Source organism: Heloderma suspectum, chromosome 14 (assembly GCF_057233095.1).
Source record: "Heloderma suspectum isolate Gila_16-S chromosome 14, 16-S_ref, whole genome shotgun sequence".
In the NCBI taxonomy this organism is placed as follows: Eukaryota; Metazoa; Chordata; class Lepidosauria; order Squamata; family Helodermatidae; genus Heloderma; species Heloderma suspectum.
In genome coordinates this window covers 19,336,436-19,357,761 of record NC_139471.1, presented here as the reverse complement: position 1 = coordinate 19,357,761, position 21,326 = coordinate 19,336,436, and the positions used below count along the sequence as shown (strand labels likewise).

General features: G+C 49.5%; 1 protein-coding gene across 1 annotated transcript in view; it reads left to right on the top strand.

The window, feature by feature from the left end:
* Positions 1-21,326, top strand: part of LOC146335737 (uncharacterized) — a 352,825-nt gene that overhangs the window by 144,591 nt on the left and 186,908 nt on the right. The window contains exons 13-17 of the mRNA XM_084820776.1: positions 208-252; positions 5,929-5,982; positions 10,463-10,507; positions 19,218-19,271; positions 20,965-21,018. Of these exons, the coding sequence (XP_084676902.1) occupies positions 208-252; positions 5,929-5,982; positions 10,463-10,507; positions 19,218-19,271; positions 20,965-21,018 (252 nt within the window). The remainder of the gene's footprint in view (positions 1-207; positions 253-5,928; positions 5,983-10,462; positions 10,508-19,217; positions 19,272-20,964; positions 21,019-21,326) is intronic.

Sequence of the window (21,326 nt, the reverse complement as noted above, 5' to 3'; positions counted from 1 at the left end):
CAGGAGAAGAACAAGCAGCCTTGTGTCTCTGGAAGGAACTCCTGCTCCTTTCCATTCACGAGCTCACCGAAGAAGGAAGTGTGAGATTGCCCCAGGGAGGGCAGGGTGGCTCTCACCCCTTCCCCTTGAGCCCTCGCCACACTGAGGCACTCTCCGCTGGTCGGCAAAGAGGCCCCCTAACCGTGTCGATCTTTCTTTCCCTTTTAGGGAGACGTGGGAGCCCTGGGTCCTCCTGGAGTTCACGGACTCATTGTAAGTACAGAGAAGTCAGGAGGGCTTTTCACCTTGGGCTCAGGGGCTCTTGGAGGCTCTTAACTCTTTCCAAGGCACAATTATAACCACGCAGAGCTCGCTCTGTTTATTTAAGCATTTCTTCTGGGAAAGGACATACAAGGGGGGTGGGAAAAAGTGTGGAAGTTCCAAGGTTGCCAGAACAGTGGAAACAGCAATGCAGAATTACCTTTCTTGGGTCATGAGTAGGAGGAGGCTAAATCATGGCAAAGGGTTTTATAGACAGGGGGAGCTGAGACCGTACCTCACCATCGGGCCAACTCACTCTGGAGGCCTCATCCTCATCAATTGCACAATCGAAGCCTCTCTGTTAGGGATGGGTGCCAATTTCATTTGGTTAATAAGAACTTACCCAAATCCACAAGTTTCTCCTTGAATGGGATGGAAAGATGAAAATCACTTTCTTTTTTTTTTAATATTTTTTTACAGCATTTCTTTACCCTGCTCTTCAGCCGAAAAAGGCTCCCAGAGTGGCTTACAAAGACATAATAAGACAGTCCCTGCCCTTGGGCTTATAATCTAAATGACGTGACATACAAGGAAAAAGGAATGGGAGGGAAGAAGAAAAACAACAACCAAAATTCAGGCACAAGTTCTTTCTTTCCACGTTTTTATAGTGTTCTTCCTTGCAGGGAAGGTCGAAAGTAAGCTCCCTTTGGCTGTAGCTTCTCTGGCTGATGTAGCGGGCCAGGTTGGCGCCCACCCCCCGCCTTGCCATGATGTTCATCCTGGGTGCTGTGTGTGTGCGTGCACCCTCCCAGTGGCCCTTGGTTCTCTGGCCGATGAGACTAGAGTCTGCAGTGCTAGGGAACTATCAGTGGAGTGGTATGTTCCTTCAGGCAGGGAAAGGTGAAGCAACCTCCCTGCAGCTTCTCCCTCCCTGGCTGATGCATGGCTCCAGGCTGGTCTCCCCCTGGCCATGATGTGCAAATGCGGGAGAAAGCAAAGCCTGCCATTTCTCAGATGGGAATTTCATTTGGTTCGGTTTATTGGGAGCCAGCAGTCGCAATTGCATTCTCAAGCAGGACTGGAGGAACTCTGAAACTGGGAGAAAGCGAAACTGACAGGTTCTTCTGTCCCTTGTGGGCTTCTACCATGCCCCTGCCCTGGTATTGTGTGGACCGCCCAGGAACGAACCAGCGTTCAACAGAGTAAAGGCCTTGGAACAGGTTAGTGTTGAAGCAATCTCCGTATTGCTTTGTTGTTGTTCCCCCATGAAGGGAGCAAGTTATCTCTGTGCCTTGAGTTCTCCTCTGCCCTGGCTAAACAAGCAGAGTAGAGCTGGTTCTGCAAAAGGCATATTTCTGAAATGACACGGCTGAAGGCAAGGGTTTCTGAAGCTTCACAGGAGCAAATCCCTTTTTCATGCCACACAGCGCCATGCAAAGACCTTCTTGCAAGGAAGGACTCACTTCATAAAGCTGGCCTGGATAACCTAGCCTGGCTAGATGCAGATAGCTCTGGTTATTGTTGTTGTTGTTGTTCGGTCGTTCAGTCGTGTCCGACTCTTCATGACCCCATGGACCACAGCACACCAGGCCTTCCTGTCCTGCGCTCTCTCCCGGATCGTGCTCAAGTTCATATTCATTGCATCGTTATTACTTGTGGCTTGTTCTGGCCATCAATGGACGATGGTGCCTGCCAGTGTGGAAGGAGATAACTGGGCCCCTTGGTCGTCAGGGTACCTGGAATCAAGAGGAGGAAATGGACACATTCAATCAAAATGGCCTTCGTGCTGACACACGTCTTTCAAAAAGGGTTAGATAGCACTTTTAGACCACTAGGGTTACCTGTGGCTATCAGGTGTGAATAGCTAAGAATGGGAGATCCATACTCTGCTTTTGAAAAAGGATGTTGCAGAGCAGCAAACAGTGCAGAAAAGTGCAACCCAAATGATCATGGGTCTGGCGCAATCCAAGAGTGCAACCCAAGAGCAACCCAAGCAATCAAGAGCAACCCAAACAATCAAGGAGCAACCCAAACAATCAAGGAGGAACCCAATCAACCCAAACGATCAAGAGCAACCCAAATGATCAAGAGCAACCCAAACAATCAAGGAGCAACCCAAACGATCAACCCAAATGATCAAGAGCAACCCAAACAATCAAGGAGCAACCCAAACGATCAACCCAAATGACCAAGAGCAACCCAAACAATCAAGGAGCAACCCAAATGATCAACCCAAATGATTAAGAGCAACCCAAACAATCAAGGAGCAACCCAATCAACCCAAACGATCAAGAGCAACCCAAATGATCAAGAGCAACCCAAACAATCAAAGCGCAACCCAAACGATCAACCCAAATGATCAAGAGCAACCCAAACAATCAAGGAGCAACCCAATCAACCCAAACGATCAAGAGCAACCCAAATGATCAAGAGCAACCCAAACAATCAAAGCGCAACCCAAACGATCAACCCAAATGATCAAGAGCAACCCAAACAACCAAGGAGCAACCCAAACGATCAACCCAAATGATCAAGAGCAACCCAAACAATCAAAGAGCAACCCAAATGATCAACCCAAATGATCAAGAGCAACCCAAACAATCAAAGAGCAACCCAAACGATCAACGCAAATGATCAAGAGCAACCCAAACAATCAAGGAGCAACCCAAACGATCAACCCAAATGATCAAGAGCAACCCAAACAATCAAGGAGCAACCCAAACGATCAACCCAAATGATCAAGAGCAACCCAAACAATCAAGGAGCAACCCAAACGATCAACCCAAATGACCAAGAGCAACCCAAACAATCAAGGAGCAACCCAAATGATCAACCCAAATGATTAAGAGCAACCCAAACAATCAAGGAGCAACCCAATCAACCCAAACGATCAAGAGCAACCCAAATGATCAAGAGCAACCCAAACAATCAAAGCGCAACCCAAACGATCAACCCAAATGATCAAGAGCAACCCAAACAATCAAAGAGCAACCCAAATGATCAACCCAAATGATCAAGAGCAACCCAAACAATCAAAGAGCAACCCAAACGATCAACGCAAATGATCAAGAGCAACCCAAACAATCAAGGAGCAACCCAAACGATCAACCCAAATGATCAAGAGCAACCCAAACAATCAAGGAGCAACCCAAACGATCAACCCAAATGATCAAGAGCAACCCAAATAAGGAGCAACCCAAACAACCCCAACGATCAAGAGTGGCCCCCAAGAGCAACCCAAAAGAACAAGGGTCTGGAGCAACCCAAAAGTGCATCCCAAACGATCAAGGGTCTGGAACACTTTCCCTTCAAGGAAAAGTTGAGAACGTTTGGGGCTTTTCATTTGAAAGAAAAGACGACGAAGATAGTCGTGGCAGGGGGAGCTGCAGGAGATGTGATGGAGGTTTATAAAAGCATGTGTGATTTGGACAAAATGGATCGAGTGATGTTTTCCTGCCTCCCTCATAATACCGGAACTTGAGGCCTTCCAGTGAAACTGACGGGCAGGAAATCCAGGACCGACAAAAAGAAGGACTTCCCAAGGTAGCACATAATAAATCTGTGGAACTCGCTGCCCTGTGATGGCCATACGCTGAGAAAGTTTCAAAGCTTAGAGCAGGGGTAGGTAGAAGGTAGGCTGGGATCTGCTGGTTGATCTCTGGATGATCTGGAGTAGGTCAGCAAGGGCTTCTGACTCAGTCAGAAGGCTTCTCCTTGCCACTGCTAAATTAGGCTGCTGAGATGGAAGAAAGCCAGGGGAGGAAAACTTGAGGAGTTTCCAGAGAGTAGGGATGGATGTATCTGTCAGTTTCACTTCCTCCTACATCTGAATTTCTTTCCATCCTGTTTATGAAGAAAAGTGTAAATGTCCAGTTCTTATTCAACAACGAACCCAACTAAATTCTCAACCATTTGCACCCACCAAATTCAATGGGTGCAGCTATTCCCAGCATGGAGAGGGTGATGCTATACTTGTCTGCTGTGTGACTGTTAAAGATGAGGAGCCTGTCATAAAGAAGAAGGGGGCAGGACTAATTGACTTGCACAAACATGGTTGAATACCCAGGGATTCAGAGCCAGATTTTTAGGAGCGAAGCACCCTGAACCCTCTGCTTGGAAGAATCTGTCCATTTCGCTTTCTCCCACACTTCAGTTTTCTTTCCGGCCTATACATGACGACATTTATGTTCTGGTAAGTTTTTATCATAAAATGAACCCAGCGAAATCCTCACCTGTCCGCAGAGCGCACACCTTGCATGCAGAAAGTTGGTTCCTTGACACCTTCACTTAAAACACCTTCCCCAGTCTGGTGCCCTCCATATGTATTGGATTGCAGCTCCCAACATTATTTAACCACTGGTCATGTTTGCTGTAGCTGAGAGGGTTGAAATCCAAAATATCTGAAGGGCGCCAGGGTGGGGAAGGCCGACTGAAAAGCAGGGGCGTTGAACCTCTTTCATTCCAACTCCTGTGGACTGCAACTGGATTTCCTATGTAATGTTTGTGTTTTGTTAGCATATTTTTGTGTGCTCTTTGATTACATTGAAAATATGTGATTAAAGCGCAATAATAATAATAATAATAATGGAGAAAAACCTGCACAAAAGGCAGAAAACCACCACGATGGTTGGAAGAAAGGAGGCGTGGCCATTTGCAGAATCCCGGAGAGCTGGATTGTGTAAATTAGGAGAAATGAGCATGAAAAAGTCCGGGTTTGGATCATCACGGGGGGTAAAAGAAGCCAATGGGCTTCTGCGTCCTCCACCCCTGTGCACGTGACCATAATTTCCATAATGACCCTCACTGCAGCATGGGTTACTGTGCTGTCCGAACTTGGTGCACAATGCGGCGGTGTATATGTCTTCGTACCCTCCCTACAGCCCATGACGTGCAGTAGGAGTTGTAGGGCTGGTATGAAGCCCCCCCCCCCCCGCTATGGCTCGTGCCGGGTTCGGAGCACATGGGAATTATGGAAATTATGGCCATGTGTGTAGCACGTGTGGGGGTGGGGAGAAAAGCCGCAGTGGCTTCTTTTAGCTCCGTGATCATCCGAACATCCCCGATATATACAAGTTTTCATGCACACTTTCAAAGTGGTGTGGAAATTGGACAGAACAAACTTCGTGTTGGAAAAATGGGAAACAGAGCAGAACTGAAGTTGACAGATTCCTCCATCCCTAATCACAAATGCTGACGTGGCAAAATACCAAATACGCCAGTACAAGAAGACATCAAGCTAAAACACCTTTAAGACGGTGTTCCAGGTTCTCAGTATTCCGGAACAAGGCCGAACGAAATTGCTATTTTTGACCACTCTCCTGTTGCCCCCTGCGCCCCCCCCTCATTTGTCATCCCCTTGTGATCTTGAGGTTTTCGTCACCTAAATAAATAGGCCCTAAACAGGAGATTCCTTATCAAAAGCATGAGGCTAAATAAATGTGGACTGCACTGAATGGCAGATATGTATCAAGCCATCGCATAAAGACTTCACATTCTCAGCACTGATGCTTGGTTCTGTGAACTGTAGATTTATTTTATTTTTTAAGTAAGTTGCCAGTGCTCATGATTTCTCTGTTCCCAAATTGCTAAGCAGCAGAGGTTTTCTGGTGGGTTTAGACAGCCGTAGTCATCCACATAAGCTTGACTTCTGCTCTCTCTCTCTCTTTCTCTCTCTCTCTCCCTTACCAGGGCGATATGGGGGCAGTTGGACCACTAGGATTTCCAGGACCAAAAGGATTAAAGGTGAGTGGCTTCTGATAGGGAGGGGCTGTAGCTCAGCAGTACAGAGCATGTGCTTTACACAAAGAAGGTCCCAGGTTCAATCCCCGCCAGCCCCAGCTAAAAAAGCATCTCAGATAGTAAGGCTGGGAAAGCTCTTGCAGAGCCATTACCAGTCAGAGTAGGCAGCACTGGGTGAGACGGACTCATAGCTCAGTTGCAGAACACAAGCTTTGCATGCAGAATTCCTGGGTCCAATCCAGGAAGAAATCACAAGTAGCAGGGAGGATACCTTAGAGCAGGGGTGGGCAGAAGGTAGATCTCCAGATGTTGGGGATGTCAACTCCCAGAAGCTCTTGCCAAATCAGCCAGTGGTCAGGAATGCTGGGAGCTGAAGTCCAAAACACCTGGAGATTTACTTTCTGCCCACCCCTGCATGGAGCAGTCCAGCTTTCCTCAAGCTGCAAAGCTGTTGGACTACAACTCCCACTGTTGTCCAACAGCTCTGTAGCTTGGGGAAGGCTGGGGTAGATGATAATGGAGCTAGAAGTCCCAACGGTTTGCTTGTTGCAGTATACAAAGGAAAGTCGTGTGTGTGTTTTTCTAACGGTTTGAGCTCAGCAACTGCCCTTTTTGAAGTTCTTCTACTTTCTGGGCTCCCCAATCCAGCACCCCCCCCCCTGCCCAAATCCATTCTGCATCCAGGAATGTGTGCAACCTGCTGCTGCTGTGTTAGGATCTGTGGGCTGGAGCACATCTTCAACACCAACATCAGAAGAAGAGAAGTATAGGACCTCTGGGTGGGCAATTTGTGGCCTTCCAGAAGTTCTGGCCTACAGCACTGATCAGCCCTAGCCAGCATCACCAATGATGAGGAAAGACGGGAGTTGTAAGCTAAAACATCTGGAGGCCCATGAGTTCCCTACCCCGTCCTAATGCCACATGTAGGAAACATAATTAAAACAAGGCCCAAACACCAAAAAAGGCCAAGTCACCTAAAGGATTGTCTCCTCTCATATTTGTCATTATATTTATATCCCACTCTTTTTCAACTTGCTAGGAATCCCAGGTGGCATACACAATCCTTCTCCTCTCCATTTCATCCTCACAACCACCCTGTGAGGTAGGTCAGGCTGAGAGTCAGTGATGGGCCCAAAGTCACCCAATGAGCTTCATGGCCGAGTGGAGAATAGAACCTGGATCTTCTGTAACCACTGCATGACACTGATTCTCTCTAAATAAACATATATACCTGAGCCAACCTTAAGGTCACCATCAGAGGCCTTCCTTTAGGTGCTCCCACCATATAAATGGAGGCAGGTGGTCTTTTCACTGGCAGCACCCCAGTTGTAGAATGCCCGCTCAAGGAAGGCTCAACTAGAGCCGAGGTTGTGGTATTTTTGGCATCAGCTGAAGACCTTTAAAACCTTTAAAATCAGCTGAAGACCTTTAAAAAAAAATCCTTGTAGTTGTTGTAACTTATTGTAGCATACTGTAGCTTCTTCGTGCCGGTAACTCAGCCTTAGGTGAGGCACTTCAACCTTTTGGAATGGGGAAAAATCTGCGCAAAGGCTGGGAAACCACGCAACAATTGGATGTTGGGTGTGGGGGAACGGTGAGGCGAGAGGTGTGGTCATTTGGGGAATCTCAGATGGATGGATTGGGACCCCAGGAGGCCTGGATTGGGGCCCTAGTTCTCAGGTTCTGCACCCCTAGGGTAGAATCCAACTAAAGTTCTACTCAGAGTAGACCCACTGAAATGAAAGGGACTTAAGGTAGTTATGATTCACTTAAATCCCATTCGTTTCAATGGGTCTACTCTAAGTAGGATTTTAGTTGGATTCTACCCCTAGTCTACACAGACAGGCAACAGCTCTTTAGGGCTTTAGATGGGAGACTTCTCCAGCTTTACATGGAGATGCTGGGGTTTGAACCCAGTAGCTTTTGCATGTAAACAGGTGCTCTACCACTGAGCTACAACCCTTGAGTTCTACACCCCAAGGGAAGGACAATTCACAGTTTCTGGATCATGTCTTCAGTATTAAGATTGCGCCCAGTGTTTTACCAGTGCCCCCCAGACCCACATTACTGACTGCGACCTGTGACTGAGAAATACCTAGGTTACTTAGCCGTGAGTGACTGTTATCATTCCCTTTATTTGTGATGTTCCAGCAGCGAGTGCCGATGCTTATGCAGCCAAAACAGTGCCATTACCGTACAAGAGGGAGCTATCAAGAGGCTTGGGGGGGAACCCCAATGTTTGCAGAAGTACAAAGGAAGTCTTAAGGACCCCCCTTCCCCCCTCCAACAGCCAATTGAGAGCTGAGTGTGCTTCATGGCCCTGGAATAGTGACTGACGGAAGAAATGTGGGAGGGGAAATGGAATGGTGTATTGTGGAGGAGGGTATGGCTGGCAACGTTCTGTTAAGTTTCCCACTTGTTTTTGTTTTGTTTTGTTGAGTTATTTCTCGGCTACTTATAACCCCTTTCATCAAGGAACTCTGTGATCTAATTAGGGATGTCCATCACTGGGAAATCCGGTTCTTTTTTGGCTCAGCGGAGTTCCGCAGTGTGTACAACTTGCTTTGCTTCTGCGAACTGAGCTGCAGGCTGTTCCCCGAACTCTGGGAACTTTTTTGCGCACTTTTTGGAAGGCTCCACAATTTAGGCCAATTTCTGAGCAATTTGCGCATATTTTTTAAAATTACATGTATATCCCGCCTTTTTTCCTCTTGCAAGGAACCCAAGGCAGCTTACATTCTCCTCCTCCTCCTCTGTTTTATCCTCACAACAACAACCCTGTGAGGTGAGTTGGGCTGAGAGTCTGCGACTGGCCCAAAGTCACCCAGTGAGCTTCATGGCCGAGTGAATGGGGACTAGAACCCGGATCTCCCAACTCCCAGTCCAACACTCCAGCCACTACACCACACTGGCTTTTACTTGCGCAAATAATTTGTGCACATTGCTCAGACATTTGCGCAAATTGCGGAACCTTCAAAAATGTGCAAAATTCCCAGAAAATCTGCAAGCTGGCCTGACTCGCTGCAGATCCAGTTGGGTGCCACTGCAGATCCAGTTGGGCAGAACTGAAACGAAGTCTGTGTGTGTGTGTGCGTGCGCCTAGGAGAACTCATTGAACTCTACTCCACTAATGGATTTCCCTGACATGCCTAGGTCTAATTCAAACAGACAGGAGGTAAAACTTTTTCTCTACCGTACTGCGTCAGGACTTCAGCTGTGGGGACACATGACTGAATTCTCCTCCATAGAGACACAGGCCACCCCCCCAGCCAGCCAGCCTCCACGGGCCAAATGATGTCAGCTGGGTGTGGCCGCGCCCATCTGACCACATTTGCTACCTGGGCGAAGTGCTGGATGGATCCTTGACCTGGCGCTTAGCCCAGAGAGCAGGCTTTGCTGCATGTGGCTTCTCCTGGTTAGCAAAGCCCATGCGCAGTGAAGCAGAGCTGGCCAAGCGCCCCGTGCACAGCAAAGCAGCAGCACTGGGGAATCCCTGCTGTGAGGATTCTCCTCCCCAAGCCCTGGTAGGAGTGGGGTTGTGTGTGGGGATGAGGCTCGCAGAGCCAAGGGAGTGGGGCCCACAGAGGTGGCACCAGGGATGTCCGTCGCTGGGAAATCCAGTTCTTTTTTGACTTGACAAAGTTTCATGGTGCATACAGCTTGGTTTGTGTTTGCCAGCTGAGCTGTGGTCTTTTTGCCGAAGTCTGGGAAGTGTTTTTGCGCATTTACTTGTCGGTTTCACAATTTGTGCAAACATCTGAGCAATTTACGCAAATTACGGCCGAATTTGCACAGACTGCTCAGAAATGTGCACAAATGGCGAAACCTGCGAAAAATGCGCAAAATTCCCGGAAAATCCACAAACGGGCCCAACTTGCTGCAGGTTGATTCAGGTGCCACAATAGGAACTGGCACAAAGTCCAGGGGGTGGGAGCGAACATAGGAACACCCATTTAACTCTAACCCCCAAACAGATTTCTCTGACACCCCTAGGTGGCCCAAGCCTCTGTGGGCCTCATGCAGAACCTCCATGGTTCTGCACCCCTACCTTACAGGATCAGGCTTCTAAACTTCTCCATTTCTCCAAGATCTCATGCCAGGCTCACTCCCAGCATTGGGGCACCAGCTCCATGGATTGTGGAGTTCTTGTGACCCCCAAGCCCAGTGCTGGAGCTGGGCTCGGGGGCCACAATTGCTGACCCAGACTCGAGGGTCTCTGGATGGAGGGTCTCCAGTTCCACAGTGGTGCTTAGGCCTGGCACAGCCTCTCTTGGCACCGCTGTTTCACACAGCTTCCACGCCCAGGTCACTGCTGGACTTCGGGAGTCATGGCAGTGTGCCCTTTTGAATTCCCCTAAAGAAATGAGGTGAGATGTTGGGCAAGGATCCTCCTTAGATCCGAGAGAGACCCAGGCACAGCCTTTCCCTCCATGCAACTGGAAGGAAGTTTACTCTGATCTCTCTCTCTCTCTCCCTTTGTTAGGGGCTGATGGGAAATCCTGGAGAACATGGACTGAAAGGTGATAAGGTGATCTGAATATTCCCTTATTGCACTGTTGTTATTTCTTTGCATGCAAACCGCATTTTCTTCACACGGTGTGATGTGCCCCCTTGTGACTCCCTCTTTGTTTCCTCTTCCCTCCACTGACCACCAGTTGCAGCCCATGCTAACCCTGCCTTCTTTATTTCTCTGTGTGTATATAACTACATGTCTAGCTCCAAAATATACCGAGAAGCTCCATCCCAAGGACCTGCCCTCTCGAGACCGTCCCCTCTCATTTCCTGAGAAGTCCCCAGGGCTACAGATCTGTAACAGTACCATGTAACATGGCCTAGGCTGTTTGGTAGCTTTTGGTGGCAAAAGTAAGTCCAGTTGTCCGGGGCGTTTTCTCTGCACAACTTGAGGACCCGTGATTATCAGCCAGCCTTGTTATCTGTCAAGGGCTTTCTTGGGTTTGGTGCATTTGACTATGTTTAATAAGCAGAACTCCACCCCATGCTAAGAAGCAGAATTATCATTATCATTATCATTATCATTATTATTATATTTATACCCTGCATTTTTCCCAGTACTGGGACACAAGGCAGCTTACAAAAATTAAAACATATACAATTAAAACGTATGAAAAGATATGAATGTTAAAATATAAATTAAATAACAATACAATTAAAATTATATTAAAACAGCATTTTAAAACAGCATTTTAGCAGCTTACCCCCAGGTTCCGGCTATGTCCCAAAGACCTGCTGGAACAAGAATGTTTTAGTCTGCTTCCAGAAACACATCAAGGAGGGAGCCATCCGAGCCTCCCCAGGAAGGGTGTTCCACAGTCGTGGGGCAGCCACCGAGAAGGCCTTCTCCCGGGTTCCCACCAAATGTGCCAGTGACAGAACTCCGCCCCATGCTAATTCCACTCTCTTCCTCCCAGTGAAATATGCATTGCTTTTCCTCTGGAGATTCACCTCATTGGACATAAGTTTAAAATAACAACAACAGCAATGTATTAGATTTGTATACAGCCCAGCTGGCAAATGCTCTTGGGCAGTTTATAATCATAACCTCCCCGCCCCAAACAGCAACAACAACAAAATAACCAACCAAACAAAAAACACAGCAATAAAAGTATCAAAGTGAAACGATATTAAACATTAATCACAGTAACAATATTATAAAAAATTAAGGAGCCGACGGTAAAGTTAATCATCAGAGCTACAGATTGAAGGAGAAGTGCCTGCTTAAAGAGAGAGGTCTTTACCTGGCGTCTCAGTGTATACAGTGAAGACGCCAGGTGGATCTCTGTGGGATGGGCATTCCACAGACAGCTGGGGGGAACTCCAGAGAAGGCTCTTTCCCTGAGCCGCCCATCACACTATTGTGGCCGGCGGCGCCCAGGGAAGAGCCTCCGAAGACAATCTTAGCAATTGGGCATGAACGTATGGGGAAAGGCACTCCTTCGGGTATGCTGGTCCTAAGCCATTTAGGCAGTGGAGGCTGGTGGCTCAGATGTCAGTGGGGCGGGTTTCTGGAACCCGGAGAGGATTCACTGCCCCACTGACATCGGAGCCACCCACCTCCAGCGCACGTAGGGCGTTCGAGGTCTGCACCGACGCTTTGAATCGGGCCCGGAAACTGGCTGGCATCAATAATGACAGTGATGAGGGTGGTGTTTCTACTTTGTCGGAGCAGATGCTCAGTCCAGAGAGCCCGTTCGATACCCGCAGCTGTTCAGACCAGGCCGCCAGGTCTGACCTGGCCGTTCTTACACACAGCAGGATTTGTGGCGCGACCTGGCAGAGCGAAGCCGACGGAAGAGGGAGAAGTGTGCGGCTGCCGTCTGGAGGCAGGAGATGCTGCGAGTCGGGATGGCAGGCAGTGGGGCGGGCAGGCTGTGCGTGGCGGGGGGGGCGGGCGGGAGGGGATGGCACAGGAAACCTTGGCTCAGATAGTGCAAGGTCAGAGCCCATTCCTGTTCTTCTGGCCTTACCTGGCTTCTTTCCTCCCATTTTCCTTGTTGTGGAGGTGGCATCTTGGCCTGGCACGCTCTTTGGTTCTGGACCAGCTATTGACTCATGTCTTGACACCCCCACTGCTCTTCTCTTCATTCCTCATCCCCATGTTCTTAAGGACAGGGCTTAGTGCCAGGGGTAATCATTGTCCCCTTCTGAGGCCAGCATCGCTGCCCCCCAGAGCCTCCTGCCCCCTGTCCTCTGCCCTGTCCTGGCCCATTCACCAGCCCTCTTTCAGCACGCAAACGGTGACTAGAGTGAGGGGATGAAGTGGCTGTCATCGCTGGCCTGGAGCTTGGCCTCTGAGCAGAGGTGCAGATGCGGACCAGGCAGAGAGGGCAAGGAAGTGGGCAATGGTGGCACTGGCGAGGAGGAGGGGGGCACCCCCCCGACCTGGAGATCTTGGAGTACAGGCCTCTCAGAGAGTCTGCTGGAAGCCTCCGTGGCTTGGCTTTGCAACCTGAGAAATCTGAATAGCTGGGACTGAAAGAGCTGGGGAAGAAATGCAACCGCAATCCAGGTTTTGACAAGGGGAAAAGAGCCCCGATCCAAGATGCCATCGGAAGCTCGCAATGCTGGCTCGGCAGGAGCGACGGCATGGCGATGCAGCCGCCTTCCTGCTTGCCACGAGTCGGCAAGCTTTCTGAATTATTAACTCAAGGCAGATGAGAGGCGCTTCTCCGGACCTAATGTGTTCCATCTGCTGCTTCTTGCTGACTTGCAAAGGTCTGAGAAAAGGAATTATGGGTTTTGAGGGCATCCCACATCCTGCTTGGCACGGGCTGACGTCTCCCTCCTCCTGTCAGAGCTTCACACAGCATTGCCTTGGTGTGTCTGGGTTGAGCTCTGCGGGGGGGGGGGGGTCTCTCCCTGTCCCCCTGAGCGCATCTCCAGTTCATTTCAGCTGGCCGTGATCGGGAGACGGTCCAAAACCCCCCAGGGGTGGGGAGCTTGTGTGGCCCTCCTGATGTTGTTGGACTCGGGTCAGACCCAGCCAGCATGGCCAGTGGGCAGGCATGATGGGTGTTGTAGTTCACCACCCCCTGGGGGACCGCCGGTTACCCATCCATGCATTAGAAGGAACCCCAGTAGCTTAGAATGGAGCCATGCTGGTATCTCTGATGATTGTACTACACAGCTGGAGGGCCCCAGGTTGAGAAAGGCGGATCGAGGCCATTGAGATCTGTGACTGGTTTTAGTTGGGTGCTGTATTTCATTGCTGTTTTCTTGTAGCTTCGGCTGTACCTCTTGGTGGCGGTTTTATTTTTTAATTCCGTCTTCATGGGATGGTAAACAGCCCAGAAACCGACCGATATAAGACAGTCTATAGTCTGAAGTGAATAAATCAGCAAACAAATGTTACTGGCAGCTGCTGTGCAATCGTGGCTGCCTTTCCCCTTGGAAACCTGCCAAGGGTTGTAGCTGTTTTGGAGGTCGGCCGGGTTCAAGCATGCACGCGCATCACTTAATTCCATCACCCCCTTCCTTCGCTTGAGTATGTGCTGTTTGGTGAGTCACACCTGAAGGCATGAATCAGCCTCAGCTGAAAAACAATAGGGTTGGGGTGAGGTGAGCTGGTCTGTGACTCACAGAGCTGGAAGGGACCCTAGAGGTCATCTAGTCCACCCCCTGCTCAGTTAAGGAGTCTTCAACTACAGCAGCCTACTCCATCCCAGTGCCCTCCAGATGTGCTGGACTACAACTCCCAGCATGCTGGAGGGCCCGTTAGAGTCTCATCCCAAAAGAAGATTCCGATGCACTTCAGACCCCAGTCTGGACTCGAGGCCTTGGGGGTAGTTTTTAATACCTTTGCTTCAGTACCTCCAGCGAAGTAGAGTCTACCACCCGCCAAATCAATCTGTCCCACTGTTGAAGGGCTCTTACCTTTCGGGAGTTCCTCCTAATGTTTAGCCGAAATCTGCTTCCTTGCAATTCCCACCTATCCGTTTCAGTCCTCTCCTCCAGAGCAACAGAGAACAGGTCTGCTCCTCAGACTTCAGTGTCTTGACAGCCCTTCAGATGTTTAAAGGCTGCTGTCATGTCTCTTGTGAATCTTCCCTTCACTGGGCTAAACGCATCCCTGCTCAGCTTCAAAGCTCCTGGGATGAACCTGGGCAAGTCACCGTCTCTCAGCTTAGCCTAGCCATAGAACCATAGAGTTTTCGAGTTGGGAGGAACCTTCGAGGTCATCAAGTCCAGCCCCCTGATGATGCAGGAAATCCTCTTCTACAGCATCCCTGACAGAAGGCGATGCAGCCTCTGCTTAAATACCAACAGTGAAGGAAGGTCCGCCACTCCCTGAGGCAGCCTGTTCCACCATCAAACAATTCTTACCATCCGGAAGTTTCTCCTAAGCCAAAATGAACTTCCCTGAAAATTCCACCCCTTGGTTCTAGTCCTGCCCTCTGGAGCAGTGGAGAACAAGTCCGCTTGATCTTCTAGATGATCGCTCTTCAGATATTTTGAGACCGTGATCATCTCTCTCCTTACCCTTCTCTTCTCCAGGCGAAAAGTAGCCAGGTCTTCCAACTGTTCCTCATAGAACTTGGTTTCCAGACCCTTCACCACCCTGGTCAGTTGCCCTCCACTGGACAACGCTCCAGTTTGTTGATGTCCTCCCAAAGTTTCATCCCTGGCATTCGATCTGTGCTGGTGCATTTGCGCCTCCAGGTCCACCACTGGATGAAGCTGTCGATCTGAATGTGTGAACGGCCCGCTTTGATGAACGGGCCTTTGGTGGCCAGAGCGAAGTTTCTGGCACGGCTGAGGGTTCAATGTGTTTTTCCATTCATGGTGATTTTATTGGCTATTTTTTATGAGGGTATGAAGTTGTCACCCGTCCTGTGTGCCAAGCCTGGGGTGGCCTAGAAATCCTAACAAGCATTTTAAGTTCTCAGCAGCGGAGCTATTTTGTTCAATTGTTTATATTTTTGAGAATAAATAATTTCCAGTGCACTGCCTAATTCTTTCCAAATGTCCAGTGACACCAGGATATTCAAAAGCAGGGGTGGGCAACCTTGGCTGGGTGGAGGAGAGCCATGTTAGTGGCTGTGGAGCCCTTTGGGGGCCATCAGTCACACCCTCCTGCTCACTCTCACTCACTCACTCACTCACTCACTCACTCACAGACACATAACAAAAGAAGCACGCAGATCTCTCGCACCCTCCCTCCCTTTCACACATGCAGGCTTACATGCATGCACACACACACGCGTGCACACTCTCTCTCTCTCTCTCTCTCACCCCCACAAAACAGGCTCACAGATCACTCACACTCCCTGCCTTCCCACTCTCTCTCAACCCCCCAAAAGAGGCACACAGATTACTCACACCCTCCCTCCCTTTCACACATGCATGCACTCACGCTCTCTCTCTCTCTCTCTCCCCCCCAAAACAGACTCACAGATGACTCCTCCCTGCCTCCCTCCTTCTCTCTCTCTCGCTGTCTCTCTCACCCCCCCCAAAACAGGCTTACAGATCACTCACACTCTCCCTGCTTCCCCCCTCTCTCAACCCCCCAAAAGAGGCACACAGATCCCTCCCTCCCTCCCTCCCTCCCTTCCACACATACGTACATGCATGCTTTCTCTCTCTCTCTCTCTGTCTCTCTCTCTCTCTCTCTCACCCCCAAAACAGACTCACAGATAACTCCCACCCCTCCCACCCCCACTCTCTCTGCCTCTGCCTGTCTGTCTGTCTGTCTGTCTGTCTGTCTGTCTGTCTGTCTCACACACACACACCAAAACAGACTCACAGATCACTCATGTCCCCTCCCTCTCTCTCTCCCCCCAAACAAACTCACAGATCACTCACTCACACACTCACTCACTCACACACCCCCGCCCTCTCTCTCACTTTCACCCACTCACACACACTGAAAGAGGTACACAAATCACTCACAGCCTTCCTAATGCTCATCCTCACACACTTACTCATTCTCTCTCTCTCTCTCTCTCTCTCTCTCTCACACACACACACACACACACACACACACCATCATTGCAGCAGGCAAAGGGCTGGGATAGAACTCTGCTCCCTGATGTGTTAATATTCTATCACAACCCGAGGTGGGGGGACCATTGCTCAGCCAGGAGAGCACATACTTTGCATGCAGAAGGTTGCGGGTTCGATACCCAGCACGTCCCATTAAAAGACTTCTGCCTGAGACCCCAGAAAGCCGCTGATGGTCAAGAATGAGCAACTCTGGGCCAGACAGACAAAGAACATGACATGGTATAAGGCAGCTTCCTATGTTTCATTAGAAGCTACATGGCTATTTGCTGGGAGGTCAATGTCAGGGTGGAAACTGAGCCGATAGAACCCTAGAGCAGTTCTGATTCTGAGGAGGATCAGCAATCCGTGGGAGAGGAGCCAGCTCATCCCTCAGATGCAGGGAGTGATGAGCAATGGAGGGCGTGGAAAGGAGGCGTAGCGCCGTTTGGCACGCAAGCAACGGCCCGTGGACCCAAGGGAAAGAGGGAGGATCTCTCCCTAGCCCATAAGTTCAGGGTCTTCAAGTGATTCTCCTTCAAACGGGGACCAACTGCCTACCCGGAGCATAGGCTAGTCTGCTGTTCATTGCTTAGTCACTGGTGATGAGTATCTGAAAGAGTCATTAAGTTGTAAAAGGATTAAAGCCTTGAAAAGAATCCTTTCATCTGTGTCTTGAGTTTGCTATTGGAGTGTACTGAAAGAGGCCGCTAGGGTGCTTCTGACAGTCTCTCCCTGCTCCCCACCACTGAGTTTCAGATGGTTCTCCCTCTCTCATCATACTAGAGCCCAGTGGGGTCACCCCATGAAGCGGATTGGTGGGGCATTCAGGACAGATCAAAGGGAGCCCTTCTTCACACAGCGCAGAGTCAAACTGTGGAGTTCGCTACCACAAGATGTAGTGATGGCCACCAATTCGGATGGCTTTAAAGGGGGTTGGACAAATTCCTAGAGGAAACTGCTATCAATGGCTACTAGTCCTGATGGCTATGTGCTACCTCCAGGATTAGAGGCAGTGTGTCTGTGTACCCCAGTTGCTGGGGCACATGGGTGGGAGGGTGCTGTTGCACTCATGTCTTGCTCGTGAGTTTCCTGTGGGCAACTGGTTGGCCACTGTGTGGACAGAATGCTGGACTAGAGAGACCCGGGGACTGATCCACTGTGGCTCTTAGGTTTTTACAGTGTTCCTCACATGCAGTCCTCAAAGGCACAGTTTGTTTTACCACCCCATTACCAGTTCCATGTGTAGGGCAGGCCTAAGGGTAGAATTGAGAGCAGGTTTCCCCAACCTGGTCATCCTACGACAATGGAACCAGTTACCTAGGGCAGTGGTGGGCTCTCCCACACTGGAGGCCTTCAAGACGAGGCTGGACAGCCATTTGTCAGGGATGCTCCGACTTGGATTCCTGCATTGAGCAGGGGGTTGGACTCGATGGCCTTGTAGGCCCCTTCCAACCCTACTATTCTATGATCCTGAAGTTGCTGGACTGCAATGTGCACCATCCCTGACCAATTAAATACTCCCCTTCTTACATGCTCCCAGGGAGGTTACAGTAAATACTACTACTACTACTACTACTACTACTACTACTACTGCAGACAGAAATTATAATCTAACCAGAAATCCACAAAAGCACAGCAGTAGCTAACACCTGGGAGAATAAAAGTGTCTTTCCCTGATGTCAAAAGGATAACAATGTTGGTGCTAGGCAAACCTTCCTAGGGAGGGATTTCCACAAACAGGTGCCACCACTGAGAAGGCTCTCTCTCTGGCCTGCAAACTTTCATCTTCTGTGTTCTTATTTCTCACAGTAGGCAGAGTCAGTGTTAGTCAGGGGAAACCATCTATTCTTCTTCTTCTTTTTAACTGATCAATTGGCTGCATTTGGACGATAAATCGGCTGCATAAACCATGGTGTATGAGGACAGGAACCAGCCACAATGAACTTAAGGCTTGCACACCTTCCCCTCCCTCTCTCCCTCTAGATTGGAGGAAGCTTTGAGGTCCAGTTTTGCTTATCCACAGCTTGTTGTGTCATCTGAAGCTGACAGACTGTGGCTAATCTTAACCATGGTTAGTTTGAAACAAGCCAGCTTCAATCTGTGGTTTATGAAGCCGGCTTGCTTTCAAGAAATCAGAGTTACAATTAACCACAATTTAGGGATCAGATATCGTGCTAAACTGTGGCTCCTCCAAGGCTCCCGGTGTCTTCCTCACATCTCTGCTGGAGGAGGTGAAGAGAAGGGGAGCATGCAGGCCTGGGAGGGAGCAAAGCTAGGTTTGTTCTCGTCGTGATAAACTTTCTTGACTTCCAAATGCATACCAGCAGCACAGCACTGAATGAATTCCCATTTTCTCTCCCCTGTGTTTCCTTTCGTCTCCCCCACCCCATTTAAGATTTTGGAGGCAACCCACCCTCTGGGAAAGTCTTCTCTGTATGCCCCCCCCCCCGCCCCCGAGATGAACAGGAGCAATGCCTCTGTGTGGCTCCTGCTGTTTTACGTGGAGATGACACACAGAGAAGGTCATGGTGGATTGTGCCTTTGGCTTGTGGGTGCGGAAAAATGCCTGTCTTACTCCAAAATCCTGTTCTGATCTTTTGCCACCAATCCTGCCTGGAAAACAGCCTGAAAACGACATTTCCTCTGTCCATTAAAACGAATAATTTCCATTAACCTGGGCATATGTTTTGCCCTTAATATGATGTCTGTTGTAACTTTCTTTGGTGATGTATATTCAGGGCGATCAAGGAGTGCCAGGTGTCCCAGGAGATATTGGATTCCAAGGGGACAAGGTAACTGCATTTCTACCCCATCTACGATTGTCTAAATATTGATGCATGGCTGCTGCCTGATTCTTTGCCTCCCTGGCAAGATGCTTGCGTGCCAGTCTCCACTTCCTTGAAACTGATGCTTCTCGATGATTATTTTTTGAACTACTAAAAAACTCTCCTTCGTATCCTGCTGGTCAAAGTGATCTGTGTGACTGATCGGTGCGCAATTTGTGAGCGGTCCAGCATTTGGCAAGAGCTGATGGATGCCTGAAGCAAGTCTTTGAGAAATCTAGATCAGCCTTCCTCAGCCTGGCGCATCCCATATGTTTTCTACTACATTCCCCACTATCCCCAGCTGGCTGGGAATGATGGGAGATGTAGTCCAATACATCTGGAGGGTTGGGGAGGGCTTGATCTGTGGGAACGTATCAGACCGTTGGTCCAACTCCAGCGGGTTTTGTTCTTGTACACAGATGTAGTTGATAAATCATTTGACTGAAACTGATATTACTTCGATTTCTTTAACTGGGTGGCAGCCCCAGCAAAGACAGCTCCCTTCTGCCAATGCTGATCTTAAGACCCAGTTCTAGAAAGCTGTAAGCTAGCCTTTTCCTTGGCTTGCTGGTTTCTTCTTAGGTGCATGGATTTATTATTATTTTTATATAGAGGGGTTTTCAAACCTAAAACCACTCTCCTGCGGCCTGAAGTGGCACTGGCCTGATTTAGGTTTTTACTGCCTTTGTGAGAAGTGGATCTTATGCTGCCATCTGAGATTCACTCACCTGGAAAGATAGGAAGCTGAGTGAATCTCACCTGAGATTCACTCACCTGGGAAGATAGGAAACTGAATGAATCTCACCTGAGATTCACTCACCTGGGAAGATAGGAAGCTGAGTGAAACTCACCTGAGATTCACTCACCTGAGATTCACTCACCTGGGAAGATAGGAAGCTGCCTTATACCAGGACAGATGGTCAGTCCGACTAACCCACAACAGGTGGCAACTCTCCAAGGTCCCAGACAGAGGCCTGGTTCACACGATCACAGGAAAGGAAATAAGCCATGGTGGCTTATTCTCCCCCCCCCCATGTGTTGGTTGCATGCTGGGAGGATTTGCATAATTACCCTCATCACGCACTTTGTGCTGTACAAACCAGGCCAGGGAGGTTTGTTGCCGCGGTTAACAAGCCACCCTGGGATGTTGCAGGGTTTTGGGTGTCTTCCTGCCGACGGCAACAAGCCACCCTGGCCGGGTTCACACAACACAACCGGCTGTGTTGCCGAGGGTAGTTCTGCAAATCCCCCGGCACATGGGATGGTGGTGGAAAATAAGCCACCACGGCCTATTTCCCACTCTGTGGTTGTGCGAACCCGGTCTGAGAGAGGCCTTTCTCCATCACCTACTCCATGACCCAGTTTGGCTAGAGAGGTGTCAGGGGGCGAACCTGAGACGTTTGGCACACGAGAGCAGGTGGTCCACATGCAGCAGAGTTCTGCCTCCATGGGGGCTCAGTAGATAGTCTACAGACCAAACTGTTCCTTTGTTTATACACTGGAGCAGATATTCCCACTTTTCAGACTGGAGGCTGAGGCTGCAGGGCGAAGCAGTGGGCAGAGGTCATTCCTGGTGCCCAATTTCCAGTCTGCTGGACTCGCCTGAACATGTCCTGATTCAGTTTGTTCTCTGACTGTTCCTGTTCTTTCTTTCATTCAGGGTAGCCATGGTATGCCAGGGATGTCTGGTGCCCGAGGAAAGTCAGGGCCCCTTGTAAGTAGCCATGTTTGATTCTGCCTATCGCAGTGGAGGCGGGTGGCTCCGATGTCAGTGGGATGGTGAATCCGCTCCGGGTTTCAGTCAGACCCAGTCTAAAGGAGTCTATTGCGGACTTCCACTCCCATCAGCCCCAGATAGCATGGTCAATGGTCACAAGGAATGCTGGGAGCTGTAGTCCAAAACATCTGGAGGGCACCAACTTGGGGAAGTCTCATAGAATCATAGAAGAGTAGGGTTGGAAGGGGCCTACAAGGCCATCGAGTCCAACCCCTCAATGCTCAATGCAGGAAATCAAGTCAGAG